Source organism: Camponotus floridanus, unplaced genomic scaffold, assembly GCF_003227725.1.
Source record: "Camponotus floridanus strain SB8 unplaced genomic scaffold, Cflo_v7.5 scaffold5, whole genome shotgun sequence".
NCBI classification, from domain to species: domain Eukaryota; kingdom Metazoa; phylum Arthropoda; class Insecta; order Hymenoptera; family Formicidae; genus Camponotus; species Camponotus floridanus.
In genome coordinates, this window is record NW_020229658.1 from 3,430,896 (window position 1) to 3,450,135 (window position 19,240).

Below are 19,240 nucleotides of genomic sequence, written 5' to 3' on the forward strand. Positions count from 1 at the left end.
ATAAAGAGTCGTCGTTGCGGGAACGAACCGAGCCGGGCTAACGTCGGAACCTATTATTCCGCGAAGTTTAAGGGAAGATTCAGGGTTGCCGGAGCGGCGCAGAGGACAGAGGGTAAGGGGGAGAGAGAAAGAGAGCAGGGAGAAACGAGTGGCACCACCCATCCCCTATCTACCATTGAGCTCGCGCTAATTTTACATCGCTTAAAATTTATAGACGGGATGTTAAGGCGCTTATTAAGGCCGCGCCCCGCGCGCAGCTCGAGTGGCCTCCAGGATCCGTAAGTTTTCCACAGCGGCGTACTGAAACGTAATGATCCTCCCCCGCACTCCTCCACGCCACCCTGGCATCGCACACATATACACTACACCTCACCGACCGACTCTCGACCCCCCATCGACGCGGGCCAGTCTTCCTTTTTCCGTCGCGGCTCTTATACCTTCTTCACCTTCGTCATGTTTTCGGCTAATTCGCCGGGCAACTTTTCTAATAAAATACGAGTTTCTCGGCAGGACGCGCGGCAAGTTCTCATGTTCGCCGCCACTCGTTCCGTACTTTCCAAGCGCAGATGCTCCCGGAAGTACGTGAATGTTACAAGCTTCCCTGATTACGTTTTCAATGGCTCAAAGATGTTCTGCCTTTCGCGTGAATTAGTACGATATTGCAAATATGCATGATTAAAATTCTCATATAATCTACACAAGATTTCAGAAATAATCTAACGACTTTATTGTTCAATTTGTGTTGTTGTATTAAAAATTTTAAATATTTATAAATATAAAGCATTTTGAAAAAGTGATCTGTAAATCTTTGGAGTAGAAATTAAATTACTCTTTTGAATAAAAATTAAATGATAAAAATATCTATTTATCATAAACAGAATTTGTTATACTTTCATAAAATACACTCGAGTAAAAAGGAAAATTTAATACTAATGTAGGATAATAGAATACGCGGAATAGATCTCCAAGTCTCTTAAACTTCTCAAATGTCAGAATGATGTACGGTATGGGAAAGTCGTAAAGGATCAAGGTGTAATATGTCGCGAGTTAATAGCGTATAACGGGCAAGTGTCAAATTAGACGCGATTACACATTCCTTTCCCGTTTTCGCCGACCCAATATGGTTACCCTCGTCGTGAATCGCGTTTAATCCTTGGCATAACTTTTCTAATAAAATACAAGTTCCGACACGCGGACTAACAAGTTCTTGTGTCCGCTACTCGCGCCGGTCTGAAAGTTGGAACGCCTCTAGAGTTCGTGATCGCGCTCCGTGTACCTTTTATGAATCGTATTTTCGATGACTCGACTATCGAGATATTTGCGTTTAAAGACAATGCAATATTTGATTACATTTTACGAGAGCAGAAGAATCGAATTGACAAAACCAATTTCATATTTATTATCTCGCCCTTTAATCTCTCTTTAATCTTCTACTCTATATTAATCCACTGTTCTAGAATTTACTTTAAAATCATTTAATTCCTTTTATTAACTTGATAATTAACCTATTTTAAAATGGAAGTAATTTTAAGTACCAATAATGAAGAGTTATTTGCAAATTAATTTTGTTGCTTTCATCGATATTTCGTTGATATATTATTTAATTTTATGACCAATCTCTCTCACAAATAATTTAATGCAATTTAAAAATCATTCCCCTGCATATATATATATATATATATATATATATATATTTATTTATAATTCAATACATGTATATGTATTTTGAAATTTATAATTCAGTGGGTCATCCTCTGAAATAAAATGTTACATAACTATGAGGATATGCAAATAATACCGTTCTACTTTCTGTATTCGTTGCAACTGCAGCATTCGTGCGGACAAAAAACGCTGTTCAACGACATGCGCGACATGTGTACAAAAGAATAAATAAAATATTCACAGTGCAAAAAAAGTAAGTTTTTGTTATTTCCAGATGTTTTCAAATACTTCTGTCTGTTAAAACTTGGAGAGTTCTCTATACATATATATTTCGTATAATTATATTCAACAGACATGAGTTTTTGCAGAGATGTGCAAAATGACAGAGAAACCTTCAGCAGAAGCGTAAAGAGAAAGCCATGAAAATAAATTCTTTTCTCTTCTCTTATACAATATACGTATTTAAAAAATTTAAAAAAATATTTTTTTAATTAATTTAGGTAAACTTTTATTTTATACGACGTATTTTTTTATATGTATATTTTATGTATAAGATAGATTAATTTAAAATTCAAGTTTATATATAATTGATTAAAAGTTTAAGTTTACATATAAAATTAGTTCGCTTTAGTGACTAAATGACACAATGATGTGTATTAAGAGAAGAATTCAGATCAGAGTAGAATGAAATTAGCAGAGAAAAGAATAGTCCCGAAAAAGCACAATGAGATGGACAAAACGGACGAGTCGAGCAATTAGATCTGTCGTAGTAAGCTGATTTAAATGCGACCGGAATTTTTCTCTCAATTAGTGGCCGCTCGCCTAAATCCGGTACACATTACGATCTTTTGATATTTTTTATTTTACTTTTAAGTAATAGGCGATATCAGAGTCGTTTGATTTCATTAATTACGTTCGAATTTATATCACTTTAAATCTAAATACATGACGATATATAGCCTTATTTATTCCGTTCTTAGTGCAAAATTCTATTCCCGATTGAATTTTGGATCTCGCATTAATTGTCGTTACGAACGCAACGAGAGGAGAATACATGTCATTATATGAAATTGCAGTCTAATCTAATATGTGAAATACACAACAATGGTTTGAAACACGTTCGCGTAAAATATGCATACGAGTAATACTATATAGATTGATGAGGATATTTATATAACACTCGATTGTTTTATCTCATTGTGTGTAGAATAAATATTTTTATGTTACATCAATTGCCTGACATCAATTTGTATCTTTTGTACATGTACTTAACTCAATGAGATAATACTTGCGAATAACAATATCGTCGAAATTATAGAAATTCATATCAACGGATTCGATTGATGGAGTGGTGTCAGTTTGTGAAATCGAGCTTTTTTAAAATTTCAACATGATGACATTGCGATCCCATTCCGGATGTACTATACTCATGAGCCAAATACAAATGTAATGCATTTTATAACATCTGTTTGCTTATAATAGTTCCGTGATACGGACACAATTTTTATTTTTATTATGATAACCATTATATCCTATCATGTGGCATCAGAACGTGGCTATTAATAATCGGTTCTGTCGGTTGTCTTTCATTCACACAAATCAAAATAACTTCATTTCATATTTATTCTAGATCACAAATGAAATAAAAAAGAAGGAAGAAGAAAATATATTTGCAACATTTTTTTTTGTCCAAAAATATTTTTTGAGAGATAGATGAAAACCTTCAGGATTCTCGACGTATTCTTAGAAAATCGCTGATAGATAGCTTTCATTCGAATACACGTATGATTTCATAACATAGTCATGACAGATATGCGCATTTTGTTTTATGCATCGAAGCATACATGAGATGAGTCAGCTCTCTCCGTGCTTCGAGAAATATAATGCAAATCTTGTCACGTGAAAGTCGATGATAAGATATAGAGAATGGATGCACGCCTTTTATACATGCTCTAATAGTAGTATTTGGTAAAAGAATTTCTGTGTAATCTTTTTCAGATTTATCAAAAAAAAATCAACATGTCATCCCTTTTTCTTTTTCATTCAATCTATTCTAATTTATTATTTCTAAACTTGAGTCATTTATATCAGATGCATTTTCATGAAAAGAAGCATTTTTAAAAAATATTAGATATTTTCGTTAGATTTTTTCCCAGCATATTTTCGTTGTTTAATCAATGATAATTTTAGCAATTCATTGAGCAACATCATATATTATGTCAACGAGTATGGATAAATTTAAAACACACATACACTACATGGATATAGATTACTTGAAATTTCAATCATGATAATATACATAATTCAAGAAAAATTCACATTTGATAATAAAATATATAACTTACAAAGTAAATACGAGAAAAATATGAGAATATTATGACTTTTATTTGTCAAATTACCATCGTCCATTCAATTTTTATAATAAAGAAAATAATATTTACCACATCGTTAAAACACACCGCGTTTGTAAACGTTCCTGTATTTACATTGACATAAATATCTAGTTCTTTTATCACTTTATTTTTATTCCGTTTGAAATTCCATTTTGATCGTTTGTTCGAGAATTGATTCTTCCTACACGTTGCACATAAGATAGAATTCACTCGTCCGACGTGGTCATCCACGCTCGATCCCGTTCCACTGACAACACTTTTCCCTAACTCGATAACAGACAGCAATATATCATTTCAGCATTCTCGAACTCGCTGCCATTAATAATTAACATTGACGTGGACGCATCGCCTTTGAGCGCCGCGGCGTTGCAACCGCAGCAACAAAGCTTCCGAATATTCGGTCGCGACGACCGAGACGGCTGGTCGCTGCTATTGGAACAGGCGTCGATTCCACGTTCGCTCCGCGGTCATGCGTTTGCTATACATATATCTATATACATGCGTGTATGTATGTGCATATACGCGTGCATGTGCACATTGTAAAGGCTGGTCGATGGTACGCACATGCCTATAGTATAGAGGGCGAGGGCTACACACGCGGAGGTTGTGCGTTGCTTGTCTCGCGCGGGGGGTGAATATGGAAGGGTCCGCGGTCCGGTGGACGCATTATCCTGGTAATATCTGATGCGTCGAGACAAAGCTGCAAAGGCCGATGCCGGCAACGCGGTAACCAACGGGCCGTATTGGGCCGGAGCCGGGCCGGATGGTAATACGGTATTTCGTATGCGGGTCAGAATCGGCATCACATGTGCGCGCGCGGTTCTCGCATGGCGCATCGCGCGGATATTGCGCCGATACGTGCACGGTTATGGTGCGTGTGTATTCGGGATGAGATGGCGAAACGAAGTGATATGCGAGCGATGTAATAAAGGATGGGATGGTTTCGGGAGGGGGCGGGGCGGGACGGGGCGGGGGAGGGGGAGGGGGAGGATTATATGCGGGTGCAAGAAGAGATTGATCGCGATGGTGGGATGCGGGGGGACAGTGTAATGCGGTGAATGCGCACGAGGGATGCGGGAGGATGTGAAAGACAGATGCAAACGCTGATATTTCGCGAATGCGAATAGCTTGGTGAATAAATCTACACGGTGCGCGCTTATGAGATTAAAATAGAGTACATAGTTTTTATAATCATTTCAAAGAGATGTTTGGATTCTCCGTCATAAAATAATCATTTGGTTTTTTTAAATATACTTTTATCATCTCCCACCAATTTTATCCACAATATATTTCTGTCTGTCGAAAAAATTTAGATTGAAAATTTTATTATTTTCAACACTTTTTGTAACTTAATTCAAAAAGTATTAGTTTTTAATCGATTCCAAATTAAACAAATATCTAATTTTGAGACATCTTGTATGGAAGTGATGCATCATTGGCAAAACCGGACAGGAGGAAATAGAGATAGACTAGTTAGCTGGAGAGACAGTGTAATAGCGAAACGGACGAAAGAGAGAAGGAATGTGGAAATAGAAAGAGAGGGATTTAAATGACGGGGAGGCGGAAGCGTGGGAATATGAGCGGGGAGGGGAAGAGGGGGATGCTCTACGGTAACGGCTGCATAGCCATTGCGTACATTATTGAGCAACAAACGGGAGGAGCGGTATTCCGTACGTGTACTGGGCATACGCGATGCCTCATCCTGGATCCGCAGGGAACGCGAAGGATTCATATGCGCGAAGGTCGATATTTAGGGGGCAGCCGGGAATTATAATCGTACCTTAATCGGATGTATCTGCTGCGAACGGGGCCGCGATTGCGCGATCAAACGACCTGGGCAATTGCAAAACGCGTTCCGTTCTCATATCGGGCGATTCGTTATGGTTTATCGCGAATACCATAGCTATGTAGGCTGTACTCTGCGTAATATAATTAGAATATACGTTGAAATACGGAAACAATATTGTTACCGCATTGTGAAAGATTAATCCGATCGTGTTGCGCAATATGAGACTGACACAAGCTGCAAAATTTAACACACGATTTATATCATGGAAAAAGATATCATATCACGATATTATTTAATCCATCCAACAGTAATATTTATTTACCTAAACTCATCGAATGTACTATATTCGCAGATTGGCATGCTTTATCTATTATTATACGAGCAATGGCAATCTCGTTTGATCGAGCGTAAACACACGGACCTTTCATCAAGAATGTACGCAGGATTGCGCAATTTAGCGAGCAAAAGGAAATTACAGACGCATTCTAGGTTGGAGATAGAGTCGAGAGGAGATACAACACAGAGATATTATAGAGAACACGGGGAAATGGTTACCGCTTGGTCGGCGTTGATCGTGTCAGGGAAAGATAGAGAGATCGACCAGCAAGGTCGCCTATATATCCGAGACACGCATCACTTGATATATCTATTACTCGGTCAGCGGATCGGTCCATCGGGTCGCAGGAGGACCTGCGTATATACCATGGACGATATAACGAGACATGTTCATCGACCAAATTGTCACGAATGTTTGCCGTGCGGCATTATTTCGGTCGCGAGTAGAATAAATCGCCGACGAGTATCGGAGAATGCATTAAGTTGTATCTCGCGCAATTTGATTTCCTGTGATAGCGTTCATCCGCTGGATATCGATGATCTCGCCCTATCTTGAAACCTTTGTGCTTTTTCAGGGGCAATTTGCGTTTTTCGATAGTGTTAATGAAATCAAAACTTTGTGCAAAAGTCGATCGTTTTTCACAGTTTGCTTTAGCGGTTTTACGATCAGTTGTTTTACGATAGCCATTTGCTAACATATATGCATTTAAAATATGTTTAAAAGGAGAGATTCTTTTTATAAATACATTAAATCCTTATATATTATATCCTTAATATATTGTATCCTTACAGAAAAAAAGAGAAAATTTAGAGGGTAATAAAGTTTTGTAATAGACTTTGTAATAGTAGATCTTCTCTAGTAGAGAGACCTTTTAAAATTTATGATTATCCCATAAGCTTCAACAAAGACGTCCACATTAATCAATTGTATCGCGTCACAAATTTCCATTCGCAAATTGCAATGGGCAATCAATTCTTATTTGATCACCCAATTTCGCGAATCGAGGAAGATGATAGACCCATCGTGCGGCCTCTTGTCGTAAATTCTCGCTGCTGTTGGAAATTCGTTATATAAAAGAGCGCGACATGGACGCAGGGAGAATCTTCTCTAGAGAATTTTGAAGGGTTTCGAGAAATATTATGAGGATCTTCGAGAGGGATCGTTTCGTGCGTGCGTGATTCCCCGGAGTGCCATCAGACGAACTCTCGAAAAGTTTCGTGCTGGGATCTGGCAGGAGGTCCTTACGCGCGCGGTATCATCATCTCTCACTCTCACGCGTGCGCCAATCCTCTCGTATCTGGACTATCACCTCTTTCTCCAGCTCCCTCCACAGCTCTTACTTTTAGATTTATTTTTATGTATCTTCTTCTCTCTGCATTCGAGGTAGCGCTGAGGGATCGGATACTATCAGTACGACTGAGAAACAGTGGATGTATCGTTCTGTATTATTCACTGCTCAGTCGATCCTGAGGGATGTCGGAGTTCCAATAAGTGCTGCCTCCGCGTTATTCTTCCCCCTTTTCCCATATTTGCGAATTCGCATACCCCCGACGTCCGTAGTTTATGTGCCCTCTGTCTGTTCTTATCCACTCTTGCTGTCTTATCCCAAAGTTCAACATTCTTATCGGTTTATATTATTGTCAAAAATTCAGAGTCATTTCGCTTGCGTAACATTCGTACGAATTTTTAAAATCTTTTGATTTGTTAATTATCTTGCTTTAATTCTTCTTACAATAAGATGATAAGATGTTCCTCTTACAACAGATGATATAGAGAAAGTGGTGTGATATGCATAAGATAAAAACTTTATAAAAAGTTTAATTTTCTTTATAAAAAATATAAAAATTATTGATGGAAATAATATTATCTACTATCTACTAAATTAATTGGTTTACGATTATACATTTTACTGTACGTAAAATATAAATACAACATACATATAAACATAAAGTTAAGCTGAGAAATAATTAAATAATTAAGTTGCAGTCTATATGAATGATACTATTAAATTACATAATATTAGCATTATCGCAATGGTTCTAAAATTATTTACCAATCTAACGATTACTATCTAGTGATTATTGAATATCGCGAAAATGTGATTGTTAAAAAGCTCAAGCGTCGCTTATATTATCCTTCATTCTCGTAATTATACCGGCTCATTATTAGCAATTCATTAATAAATGTTCTGTGAAATGTAAATTGTTTGATAAATCGTTTAAAACTTATTAACTCGTGGCAGAGTAGAAAATCACGTTTTTTCCGGAGTCGTTATAAAGAGCTCTTATTACACTTTCGATTTCACCCACTCAAGCCAATGTCTGCGCTCGTGTATGTACCCACCAAGTAAGAGAGTCTCGACCCCTTCCTGTCCTGAAGTAGCCCTTACTACGGCCAACGAGTGTGCTGTCGTTTGCCGACTAATTAATTCATGAACTCGGTTTACTCTGACGAACCTGCAGCTCCACTTTGGAGATGGTAGATGGAGATAATTTCAAGACAGCTCGTATCTTGTCATTGTTAAAGTCTGTGAACGATCCCTTCTCGTTTATTTTCTCTTTCTTTCTCACCCTTCTCTCTCTCTCTCTCTCTCTGTCTTTCTATTTCTCTCTCCTTTTATTTCTCCCCCTTTTGTCATAGTTCACACAACTCCGTTTGCGTCTTCTTCGCTACCTCGCCTCTAGCGATGTATCCGTCTTGGTGTACATTGCAGCAAGCACGGTGCGAGTATCTTGCGTTTACATTGGACCGAGATTAAACCAAGTTTCAGCTCGATAAATTCTCTAACTTAACGGATTAATGTATCAAACTATCGCGAACGAACTGCGCGATGATTCATGGAACGGACAAGTTTGTCGACCTGGAATATTTCTCTGATCCTTGACTCGCGATCCATCTCCCGATTTTTCATACATGATAAAAATTCAAGTCAATATCATGTCACAAGGACTATGGTGATTCAGTGCGATTGATTCTTGTTTTAGTAATATTAATAATAGTTGTATTTTGGTCCAAATACATGTCACGACTTGCATAATAGATGATGTTTGCATTACCTGAACGTTATTGTTTATTCTATCTTGTTTAGCGTTAATCAATCGTGTTCACGTCCATACGGGAATATAACGCCGCCAAAAACGTGTCTCCATGAAATTCCATTGCACTCGTCCTTGATCCGATCAATAATCCGCTTCATCGACTCGTAAGTTGCATTGTTTCCTGATCTTCCTGGACACTCTCGAGAGTGTCTTTCGTTTCTGCGGTCAAGCTCAAGATCCCCGGAAGAGAAGGGCTCTTTCGACGATGTCTTCTTATCCCGTACCTTCGCCGATCTCTCGACGTCAATACTTGTTCCGAAGTTGAAACGCCGAGTGACCTCAGAGGTCGCTTAATCGGTCAAAGACGCAACGAGAACTACGTCCTGCGGCTATGTGCTCTTCCGCGTTGCAGTCACGAAGAAAAATCGCCCGGTCCGCTTCGACGATCCTCCCTGCCCGTTTCGAAGTCAATAAAGCCGACAGAACTTTTCTGATCAAAAATATCGGAACACGGCCGCCTCTCCAAAGATACGCGTTTTCTCTCAATTTGTACTAACAGGCGAGCCTTTCTGTTGGCGATTTTGACGGTCTCGTGATCTGATGGAACCGGAGAAACTCGGAGAAAATCGATATGCATTTTCGTATGCATGGAAAAATTTTATGATGCTGTAATTTTTTTATCTTCAAACTATTTCTTTCAACGCAGCCTACGTTTTACTTGATGAGAAAAGTAATGAGTAAGTTACTTCATAAATAAGTTAAGTTTTGTAATTATAATATTTATATTAGCGGCATAAAAAAATTTTCGTTCTCTTTTTCATATCATTTTCAATGACATTTAATCAAGATTTACTCAGCTTGTGTTACATGTATAATAAAAATTTCTTCAATCTGTCCTTTCTCTGCGATATATCTCGAGCTCATCGATATTCTGGAGTTCTGAGCGTTTTCTTTAGTTACGAAGCCTCGAAGATGTGAACATCGCTTCACCACGGGATTCCTAACACGACGCGGAACTTGATATTCGCGCATAACTGTCGCTAGTATGCGATATGTCTAGTGCGCGATAATTGCCCGCGTGGCAGTAAGTTTGTGCGACTTTGATGTGCCTCTAATGCTTCCAACATGTTCTCTTCGTCATATTTAGCGTAAAGTCGGAGAACTGACGGATAACTGGGTTTTGCCTATATTCGCGCATTCAACCGGTCTTTATGACTGACAAACGTAAATGCACGAATAAAACCGCCACGCATTTCTATAATTCTAAAGAAAATATGTCACCCCGAAGAAGCTTAAAACTCGCTAAATTAATCCCATAAGTTACTTCAGCTAAGTTTCGTATAATGGAGGAAAAAACGCTAAAATCGACATCGTAGAATTCCTCGAAAAATAACAAATCACAACATGAACGCGTGTGTAAGAAAAAAAGACGAAAATTCTCCCATCAAATCGTCTCATCGTTCCTTAAATTTTTAAATTTTCTTTAGACATTTTAAATTTTTCTTCGAGTAAGCTTCTTTTGATGGTCTTTCTTTCGTGCCCTGATGAAACGATGGGGACAGGATAGTCGGGTTTACAACGCGGCGGTACTGCCAACGAGGTGGTATCTGATAACACAGACGGGAGAGCCTGAGATAATACCTCTGTACCAACCGCTGGCACGAGCGGTTAAAGTTTAGGCAGGTAGTTCAGAGAGGTAAAGGCATAGTCTTGCGTGCATGCCAAGGCTGGGGACAAGAATGCATGATGCATCTCGGTCTCGACATTTTCCGTAGGACGTACGAGCGTATAAGTTTTTGTGTCTTTCGATGTATTTAATGAATTTACGTGTTATAGTGATCATATAAAGAGAGGACAGAAATGTTAAGAGACGTAACAAGAATCCACACAATTGCTAAATTTTTCATTTTATTAAATATAATTTTGCATTTAAAACTGGATAAAAATTAGAAACCTTTTTTATTCTCTTCCAAAATTTTTCTGTAATGGAGAATATCAGGAAACATGGTAATGTTCGTGCTTTTACATGTGTATTATATTAATTTTAATATCTACAATCACGCAATAATGAAAAGACTAAAGATCATTAATATTTAAATATAGTAAAATTGCACGAACAGAATATTTCTCCCAATTTTTCGCAAGAGACTGTAAGATTGTCAATTTTTTTATACATTTCCACCAACCATCTTCCTTGATATAGTCAGACTGAAACAAGCATCTATTTCAGCGAGTAGGTCAGATTCTTTTGTACATTTTCAACGACGATGCTTTCTTTGACAGTCAAACGAGAGAGACGAACATCCCTATCTCGCTCAGTAAACCAGTCATAATTCCGCATATTTGAACAGCCCGTCTCTCGCAACGTGCTTCTCGTCTCGCGCAAGAGGTGCATTAAATTTCCTTCGTTACGATTAAGCACGTGGTAAAGATCGTAGCGAAAAGCTCACGGTGTGAAGGAGAGAGACTTGTCAGCACCGACCGCACAAATGGACGACGCTCGCCTTCGCGCACGCTGTTGCATCTTCTGAAGAGCCGGCTCGGACGTTGGCCCGTATGCAAATGCGGGCAAGGGTGCACAATCAAAGCTCCGTCGAGACGATACATATTCAAGCGGCCGGCGCGTACAAACACCGTGTCGGATACGGGCGATGAAGGTTTAAGGCCGACTCACGCTTAACGACACGTCAGCATTCCCACTAATGAAAATCTAATATCGAAGTCGCGTCACGGATTATCGGTAATTATATTTGTGCCAATTTTGTGCTTGATTCAAGTCTGACAAAATATTCTTTAACAAACATAGAACAATGAACGTGAATAAATTATCTGGTTTTAAGTTCTGAATGTTAATAAATTATTTATATCTTCTGGCTACCTATAAATTGAAATGATATTATTTAATAAACTTAAATGGAACATTCAATGTCGTTTTATGCATAATTCACTGTTGACAGCTCGCAGTGGTCACTATAAATTTCAGCATTATTTTTATGAAGGAGTGTTTTGTGCGTTGGGGTATTTATATCAATATTGGCAAGAAAAAGCTTTTATTATCTGTTATTATGTCGTGCTGCAAATCGATTTGTATGTTAATCAGTACATATTCTATTGGTACAAAGAGCGCGAATCAGCCTTTATACAACTGAGGAACGCACGTAGTAACAAGGCCGAGAGCCGTTGAAATGGGCAAACTGGAGGAGGTGGAGAAGGACGCGAGGAGATCGCGCGAATGGTCGGTTGCAGGTGCCTACAGTCTGTATACATCAACAGGACAACAGATTCCAGGTCTACGGCGGATGCGCGCGCGGTCTCGTACATGACCGACAAGGACGAAGCCCATCAATTTCCCATTCAATTCGCTGGACCCGTCTTCCGCACCCTCTACCTATTATCTTGCAAGATGCGACTCACAGGGTCATTAGTTTTACGCGAATTGCGTAGCATTCCATTAACGAAATCCTCTTTGACTTATGCTTTATTCAATTGCATTGTCACTTTGCGTTGTATAGCACCGAACGCAATCTTTGTATTGCAACGTAATCATTGTCTTTCTATCAACAACTATATTTAAGATTAACTCGAATGATATTAAAGTGATCATATGTACAACATATGCTGTATGCGATAAGAGAGAGAACAAAATAATTTACGAAAAATTTATCAGAAAAATCTATCGTTTCCAAGAAAGAAAGAAAAAGAACAATGAAAATCATAAAATCTATTTTAAGAAAGTATACAGCTGTGATTATTGGATTTCCTTGACGCGAAAACGTGAAATGTTATGATTTGTAAATACATGTAACAATACATTCTCTCAGACAGTTTAATTCTACACGTATAAAATTCTTATCAAAAAGCAATAAAATTTTTGAAAAATTGATCCAGATCAAAATAAAGCAAATTTCTGATCTAAAATAACAATTTGATCAAATAATTTATCTAATTATTAGTTTGAAAAATATAGAAGATACTGTTTGATTTTTTAACACAACTTTAATTTGAATGAAATCTTTTTTATTGCTTACAGCAAAACCTGTTGCATAACGGTATTTTAACCGCTCAAAGGATTTTAAAAGCTACTTAATGTTCTCGATACAAGCCGATATGACGATAATCTAGATTATTCTGCATCGTACACTATAATGCTTCTAAAATCGAATATCTGGCAAAAAGATTTTGACGTACCACTTAAATCTTTGTTTTCGAGTTGAAACGTTTTAATATTTTTTGATACGATTAGAAATTATATTGCAGTACATGCAATATTTATAAAAGAACGTGTATTTTTATTATAATGAGCATAATATTTACTTCTCTATTTAATATAGAAAATTCAACGTTAACGCATTCCACAAATGTATAAAATATTTCTTCACAATGTTCACGTAATTTTTTACGCAAATATAAATTTTATAAAACGAATATAATTTTATTAAATCAATTAATAGTTGTAATTATTTAACGTTTACACTCTGTTCTATTTTCCAAACTGGAGCGTCGATAAAATTCGTCGAATCGATGTGACCTTCTTTTTAATTTTGCACGTTTATATTGTGGCCTGGCCTAGAAATCGGTCCATTATCGAGATGATACACCGACTCTACTATCAGCTACATTATAGTGCAGTGGTATGTGCAAAGAGGTTTAATGCGTATAGTCTCGCTAGGCAACTAAATGGCACGTCCCAATTTCATATCGCTTATTTCTGATACGGTTTTATATCTAACGAGAGTTTTGAAATTGCGATACAAATCCACTTTGTAACATCACAATATTATGGCGACTAAACAAAATTATAATTATTGATCTATTGTAACTATGCATGCAAGCGATGAGTATATTCGAGGACACATTCATGTTTCATGACAGCGAATATCGTTGAGCTTTATCCACAAACCTGCAAATTTCGCGCCAACATGACACTCCTCTTATGATCGTGAATTTATAATATTCGCTTTGTGTCGCGCTATTCCACCATACATTTTTGGACGGGAGAGCAAATTTGCGGAACAATCGAGTCGTTATGCGAGAAATAGCGGTATAGGTAAGTTAGTAATTAATCAACCGTAGGCATTTTAGGCAACATGATACATAATTATTTCTGTATGATGTAAAATTTTCAATCGTACTTTTCAAAAAAGCATAGAAAAACGTGCTACGTGATCACGATATCGAAAAGCAAACTCGACTCGCACTCGCTATGAAAAAAGCACCGCGAAATGTTCCGTTAACGGGGTTTATTGTCTCCGTCAGGAGTGCCAGCGCAGCGGGATGCAATTAGCGAGCTCTTTCAGCGCGTCTTTGACTCGCAATTCTGATTAGACTAATCAGTTAAGTTAATTTCGAGTTAATTTCCGGATTCAAGCTTGCGAAGTGCCGTATCTCCGCGGTCCGTTTTCTCCTTCGCTCGCGACAATTTGTCATTCGTCGCCCGATACGTACAGAAAGCCTCCTCACCTGTCTGCGCGATGACGCATTCAACGGAGTCTTTGACGCGGCTCCGCCTTTCTCTTCCTCTCTCTCCCTCTCTTGCTCTCTCTCTCTCTCTTTCTCTGATGCATTCGCATCCTCGTACCATTTTGCACGTCAATGCACCGTATAACGGCGCATGCCTACCTGGTACGACGACGAGGCGCCCCAAGCGTCGCGACGACGACAATTAAGCATCGAGAGAGAGAGAGAGAGAGAGAGAGAAGGGTAGAGAGAGAGAGAGAGAGAGAGAGAGAGAGAGAGAGAGAGAGAACCCCCTTTGACGCGGTGTCAATTCCCACCTCGAATCAACCGATTCCATTTTCCGCTGAACGACCACCGGGAATCAACTTCCCGTTTCGCAGCAAAGCGCGTCGTGAGCTAATTTGGTTAGCCATTTTAGCGGCAGAGAGCATCTTAGATGATTGCTATGCGGAATTATTGTCATAATTATTGCTACGATGACTGCAGAACTTAGATAATTCAATTTAATTTCTACGACAAGTTTTTACTACTTAAGATCATTTGTATTAAATGTTTACCTCGTACTTATGATTTAAAACTCCAGCGTCTAATTGTATAAGAAAAATGATTTACTTGTGTCGCAGCAAAGCATCAGTGGATAAACGGTGTTTTCACATTTGCACGAGATTGAGAGAAATCGTGGCTTCGCTACGATTACTAATTATCCTGCTCTTATTTGCCCTGCTCTCTGCAGACTCAGTTTTCTCAGCCGTTTTTCGCGCGCCCAGTCTCCCCATCATCAAACCATCGCGTTGTGATAACAATGAAGAACAGAGAGGAGGGGGATGGCTAATTAAGTACGCCTATCGACAAGAGTAACAGAGTAATACATAATTACAATGTATTCTTCGGATACTCGCTCGGGGAGAGCTTTTTGCCCCTTCACGGTTTTCCTAACACGCGGCGAAAACTAATCAATTTTCCATTCACCGGCAGCCGCTGATGGATGACTTACGATCACGCCGGGGTTTTAATAAATCAACATCCGTCGTCTTGGTACGAGGGGAAGGGGGAAAGGCCTGTCATCAGTCTTCTTAGAAGTTGACCTAGCTAGAGAAGAGGTAGAGAAGAGACGCACGGTAGGCGTAAAATCGCCCGTCGTTATCTCTCGTTGCTCTGACGTGAACAAGCGCGATCGTCGATGTTGAGCATGTCGCGAGAATTGATCTATCGCCGGAACTGAGATCGACATTGAAGGAAGTGTTTATCCGGTCGGCCCGAAGGTTTTCTTCAATTCGCGAAAACGAGAAATCTCAAGCTTATATATATATGAAGAACAATATATAAGTAAAACAATATGTAAGAGTAAGAGAGAAGATTTAATATATCAGGGAAAATCATGAAGCACGAAGTGGACTTTATATTTCCTTTATAGCATCGAGGCTGTAATATCCTGCGATATATCTGATCTGCTCGTAAATTTCCGCGGAAGAAAGTAAAACGACCGGAGGGGAAAACGCGGGAACGCGAAGAGTACGAGAGCGATATATGTCGCTTTCTTATTAACCGTCTTTTTCTTCCGAGGTCGATGACGGAGAGACGTAAACGGAAATTTCCCGGGCTATTGATTCGTATCGATAATATACGTCGGGTGATAATTGTGTACCGTACATCATCGGTACGGATAAGAACTGGAAAGTGATCAACCGACTCGTCATTTTTTTGAACTTGATCATGAATAAGTCGACAAAATAGAGGGTAAGCATTCACAAAGGACATTTATTTGTGATTGTAATTTTGCTCCCGATAACGTAGCAAACTGTCTTCTACAAATTTCCATCGAATTACACGGTATTTTGTAACTGCTTTAATTTTTAATATCTAGTCGCAGATTTTCGATAGTATGACATGTATGATGTTCGAAATTTTGATGACATTAGCAAACTTTTTTCAAGGATTTAGTAATACATAGGTAATTACATCGCGCTTTATTTCACTCTAAAAGCTGATCCTGAAGGTATTACCGTCAGTGCCACGAAAAGGGACAAACGTCGGGTGTGGCTTATCTGAACGGACGAGCGGTTTCACCGGAATTTGCTTGTAACCGCTTGTAGCCGCAGTGTACGCTGGTTCAGCATGTTGAAGTCGTGTGTATAGTAATTACTTAACGAAGTAAATACGATTTCACACACGCGCGTATATTTCCATAAATATTTTTAATTTGTCCAAATTAAAATGATAAATAAATAATTTACCGAAGTAAAAAAATTAAAATAAGACAAGTATTATCAGAGAGTAGATCTCTTTTTAATTTTTTTTATCAAGGCTCAAAAATATGATATAAATTTCATAAATTTAGATCAAAATAAAATAATCTATGATCATAAACCATTTTGATCAATAAAATCGCAAAAGTAAAATGTACGAAAAATAGGATATCACAATTTCATAAGATTCAATGCTAAAAGTAAGTCACTATTTTAAGAAATGGTGTACGGTGAAGGGTGTTGCTTAAAATAATCATAAATCGCGAACGTAATATCGATATTTTTAGAATTTTTAATTATTTTTTCTTAAAAAAGATTTCTTTTATATTTGCAGCACTGACACATTTGTTTCAATAAGTAATGTAATTTTTCTGTTCTACATCCTACTCTAGTTCTATTTACCTCTTTTTACTCTCATTCGGCTATCTTAAAATATTTACCGTATGGATTTATTACACAAGCTAGATATCGGTAACACTAATTAATTATATTCTTATGCAAATTACAACAATTGAAATAATTATCTATTAATAATGGATAGTTTTTTATTTAAACATGCTACCGTATTTTAATTAGAGATAAAACGTTATTATTAATTAACACGTCCTTTTAAACATCTGTTTAAAATTTAAAATATTTCTCTTTTTAAAATCTTGTTTTTACGTTATATCTATTTTATTTCAGAATCATATTGATTTTATTACCTTGAATATTGATTTTATTATCTTGAATAATATGCTACTTTTATTTTAAATGTACTTCACAAAAATACTATGATCAAATTTAAATGGACGTTAAATTATGGTATATTTATTCTGTTTGAAATTTATTTCATTACCGATAGCGTTAACTTGGCTCTCTCCACGATACATCATTTTTCTGAATAATTTGGAGAAATCTTTATATAATTTCGACATCTAAAATTGATCCTTTTGATATCGAGATATTATTATTTCAAAATTATTTCGTGTCCTAAAGTTATTTTGTCTCTGATCATTAATTTTGCTATCGATTAGTATATCATTTTCTATTGATCGTTCGATTCAATCGGCAGGAATACCGTACTAAGACGTCTATGGTGGGTATATAATGGGGCAAGTACGTGGCGCCGTAGTACGTGCTACGTAGCCAGCTTATCAGAAGCGCACAGAGGGATGCCTAGGATAGGCAGGCTTATCGACTCAACAGCTTGACAGGCTTCCATGTCCTTTCCCACCTTTAGTAGCTAGAGCGCGTCGAAAGATGACGAGCGCCGATCGAAGGACTCCAGGGACTTTCAGTTACTCTCTCGGGACAAGGCTCGGTAAGCTCTATACGAAGTCGTTGATGCATCGTGGAGAGAGAGATCGGGAAGATACGCTGACCGATATTACGTGCTTGATAAGCTCGTGGTCTTTCCCCGACATGGCAGCAGTAGTAAACAGAGTTCCTCGCCGGATTTCCCCTTTTCCGGACCGGTTTAACGCGAGCAAATATAATATATTCCGTATCGCGAAGAATAGAAAAAGTCGGGGAAAAATTAATAGGTCAAATATGGGGATCACCTGGTAATCCTCTTATCAACATTCGCACTTCATCGATAGCAGGTTAAATTCAAACGACTACTGCTATCAAAAAAATTTAAGAGAGAGATCCTTAATAAATTTAAAATCTAAATAAAAAGCAGCGGCAAATCTTTATATTTGATATTTTTTAGAAAGTTATATTTTACAGAGAGAATATATTTTCTCTCTAGCAAGTTTTTTCTTAAAGCTTTGAAAAGTTTGAAGCTATCTAGTAGATATGTTTTTAGCTTGTTATTCTCGTATTTATCAGGTTTAAACATGTCACAATGTATCAAGAATATGAGAGAATTAGAAAAATGGGACTTACAGGTTGTAGTGCACGTCTGCCATATTCGGTCGATAGCGAAGAGCTTGGACGAACGCTTCTTCCGCTTCCGCTATTCGACCTTGTTCGCTGAGAATGCTCCCCAAATTACCATAAGCTAGAAACAGAAGAAAAAAATATTTGACTTGATATCTTACTTAATTTTTAATTAAATATTGTGAAAAGCTCGAATCATTTATAGATACACAATCGTACGATTAAGTCGATATAAATATATTTATTTCAAAAAATGATGAGTTTGAAGGAATTTGAAAAATAAAAATAATAACTATGAAATATAGTTCATGTGGAAAATAATGCTAGCGCGTAGCAAAAGTACGTAATTATTAACGGATGGCACGATATACAGGTGCGAAATACGCCTTACATTTTCAGTGTTAATTATTATCCTAGCGGCAATTACTTGAGAATTATCACGATCAAGATAC

The 19,240-nt window shown here is 37.6% G+C and overlaps 1 protein-coding gene across 2 annotated transcripts in view; it reads right to left on the reverse strand.

Annotated features, from left to right (window-relative positions):
- Positions 1-19,240, reverse strand: part of LOC105258009 (transmembrane and TPR repeat-containing protein CG4341) — a 199,560-nt gene that overhangs the window by 52,389 nt on the left and 127,931 nt on the right. For both annotated transcript variants that reach the window (XR_003123343.1, XM_011268995.3), the window contains exon 5: positions 18,795-18,909. Coding sequence is in view for 1 of the 2 variants with exons in the window: in XM_011268995.3 (XP_011267297.2) it covers positions 18,795-18,909 (115 nt within the window). In the remaining variant the exon portion in view is untranslated. The remainder of the gene's footprint in view (positions 1-18,794; positions 18,910-19,240) is intronic.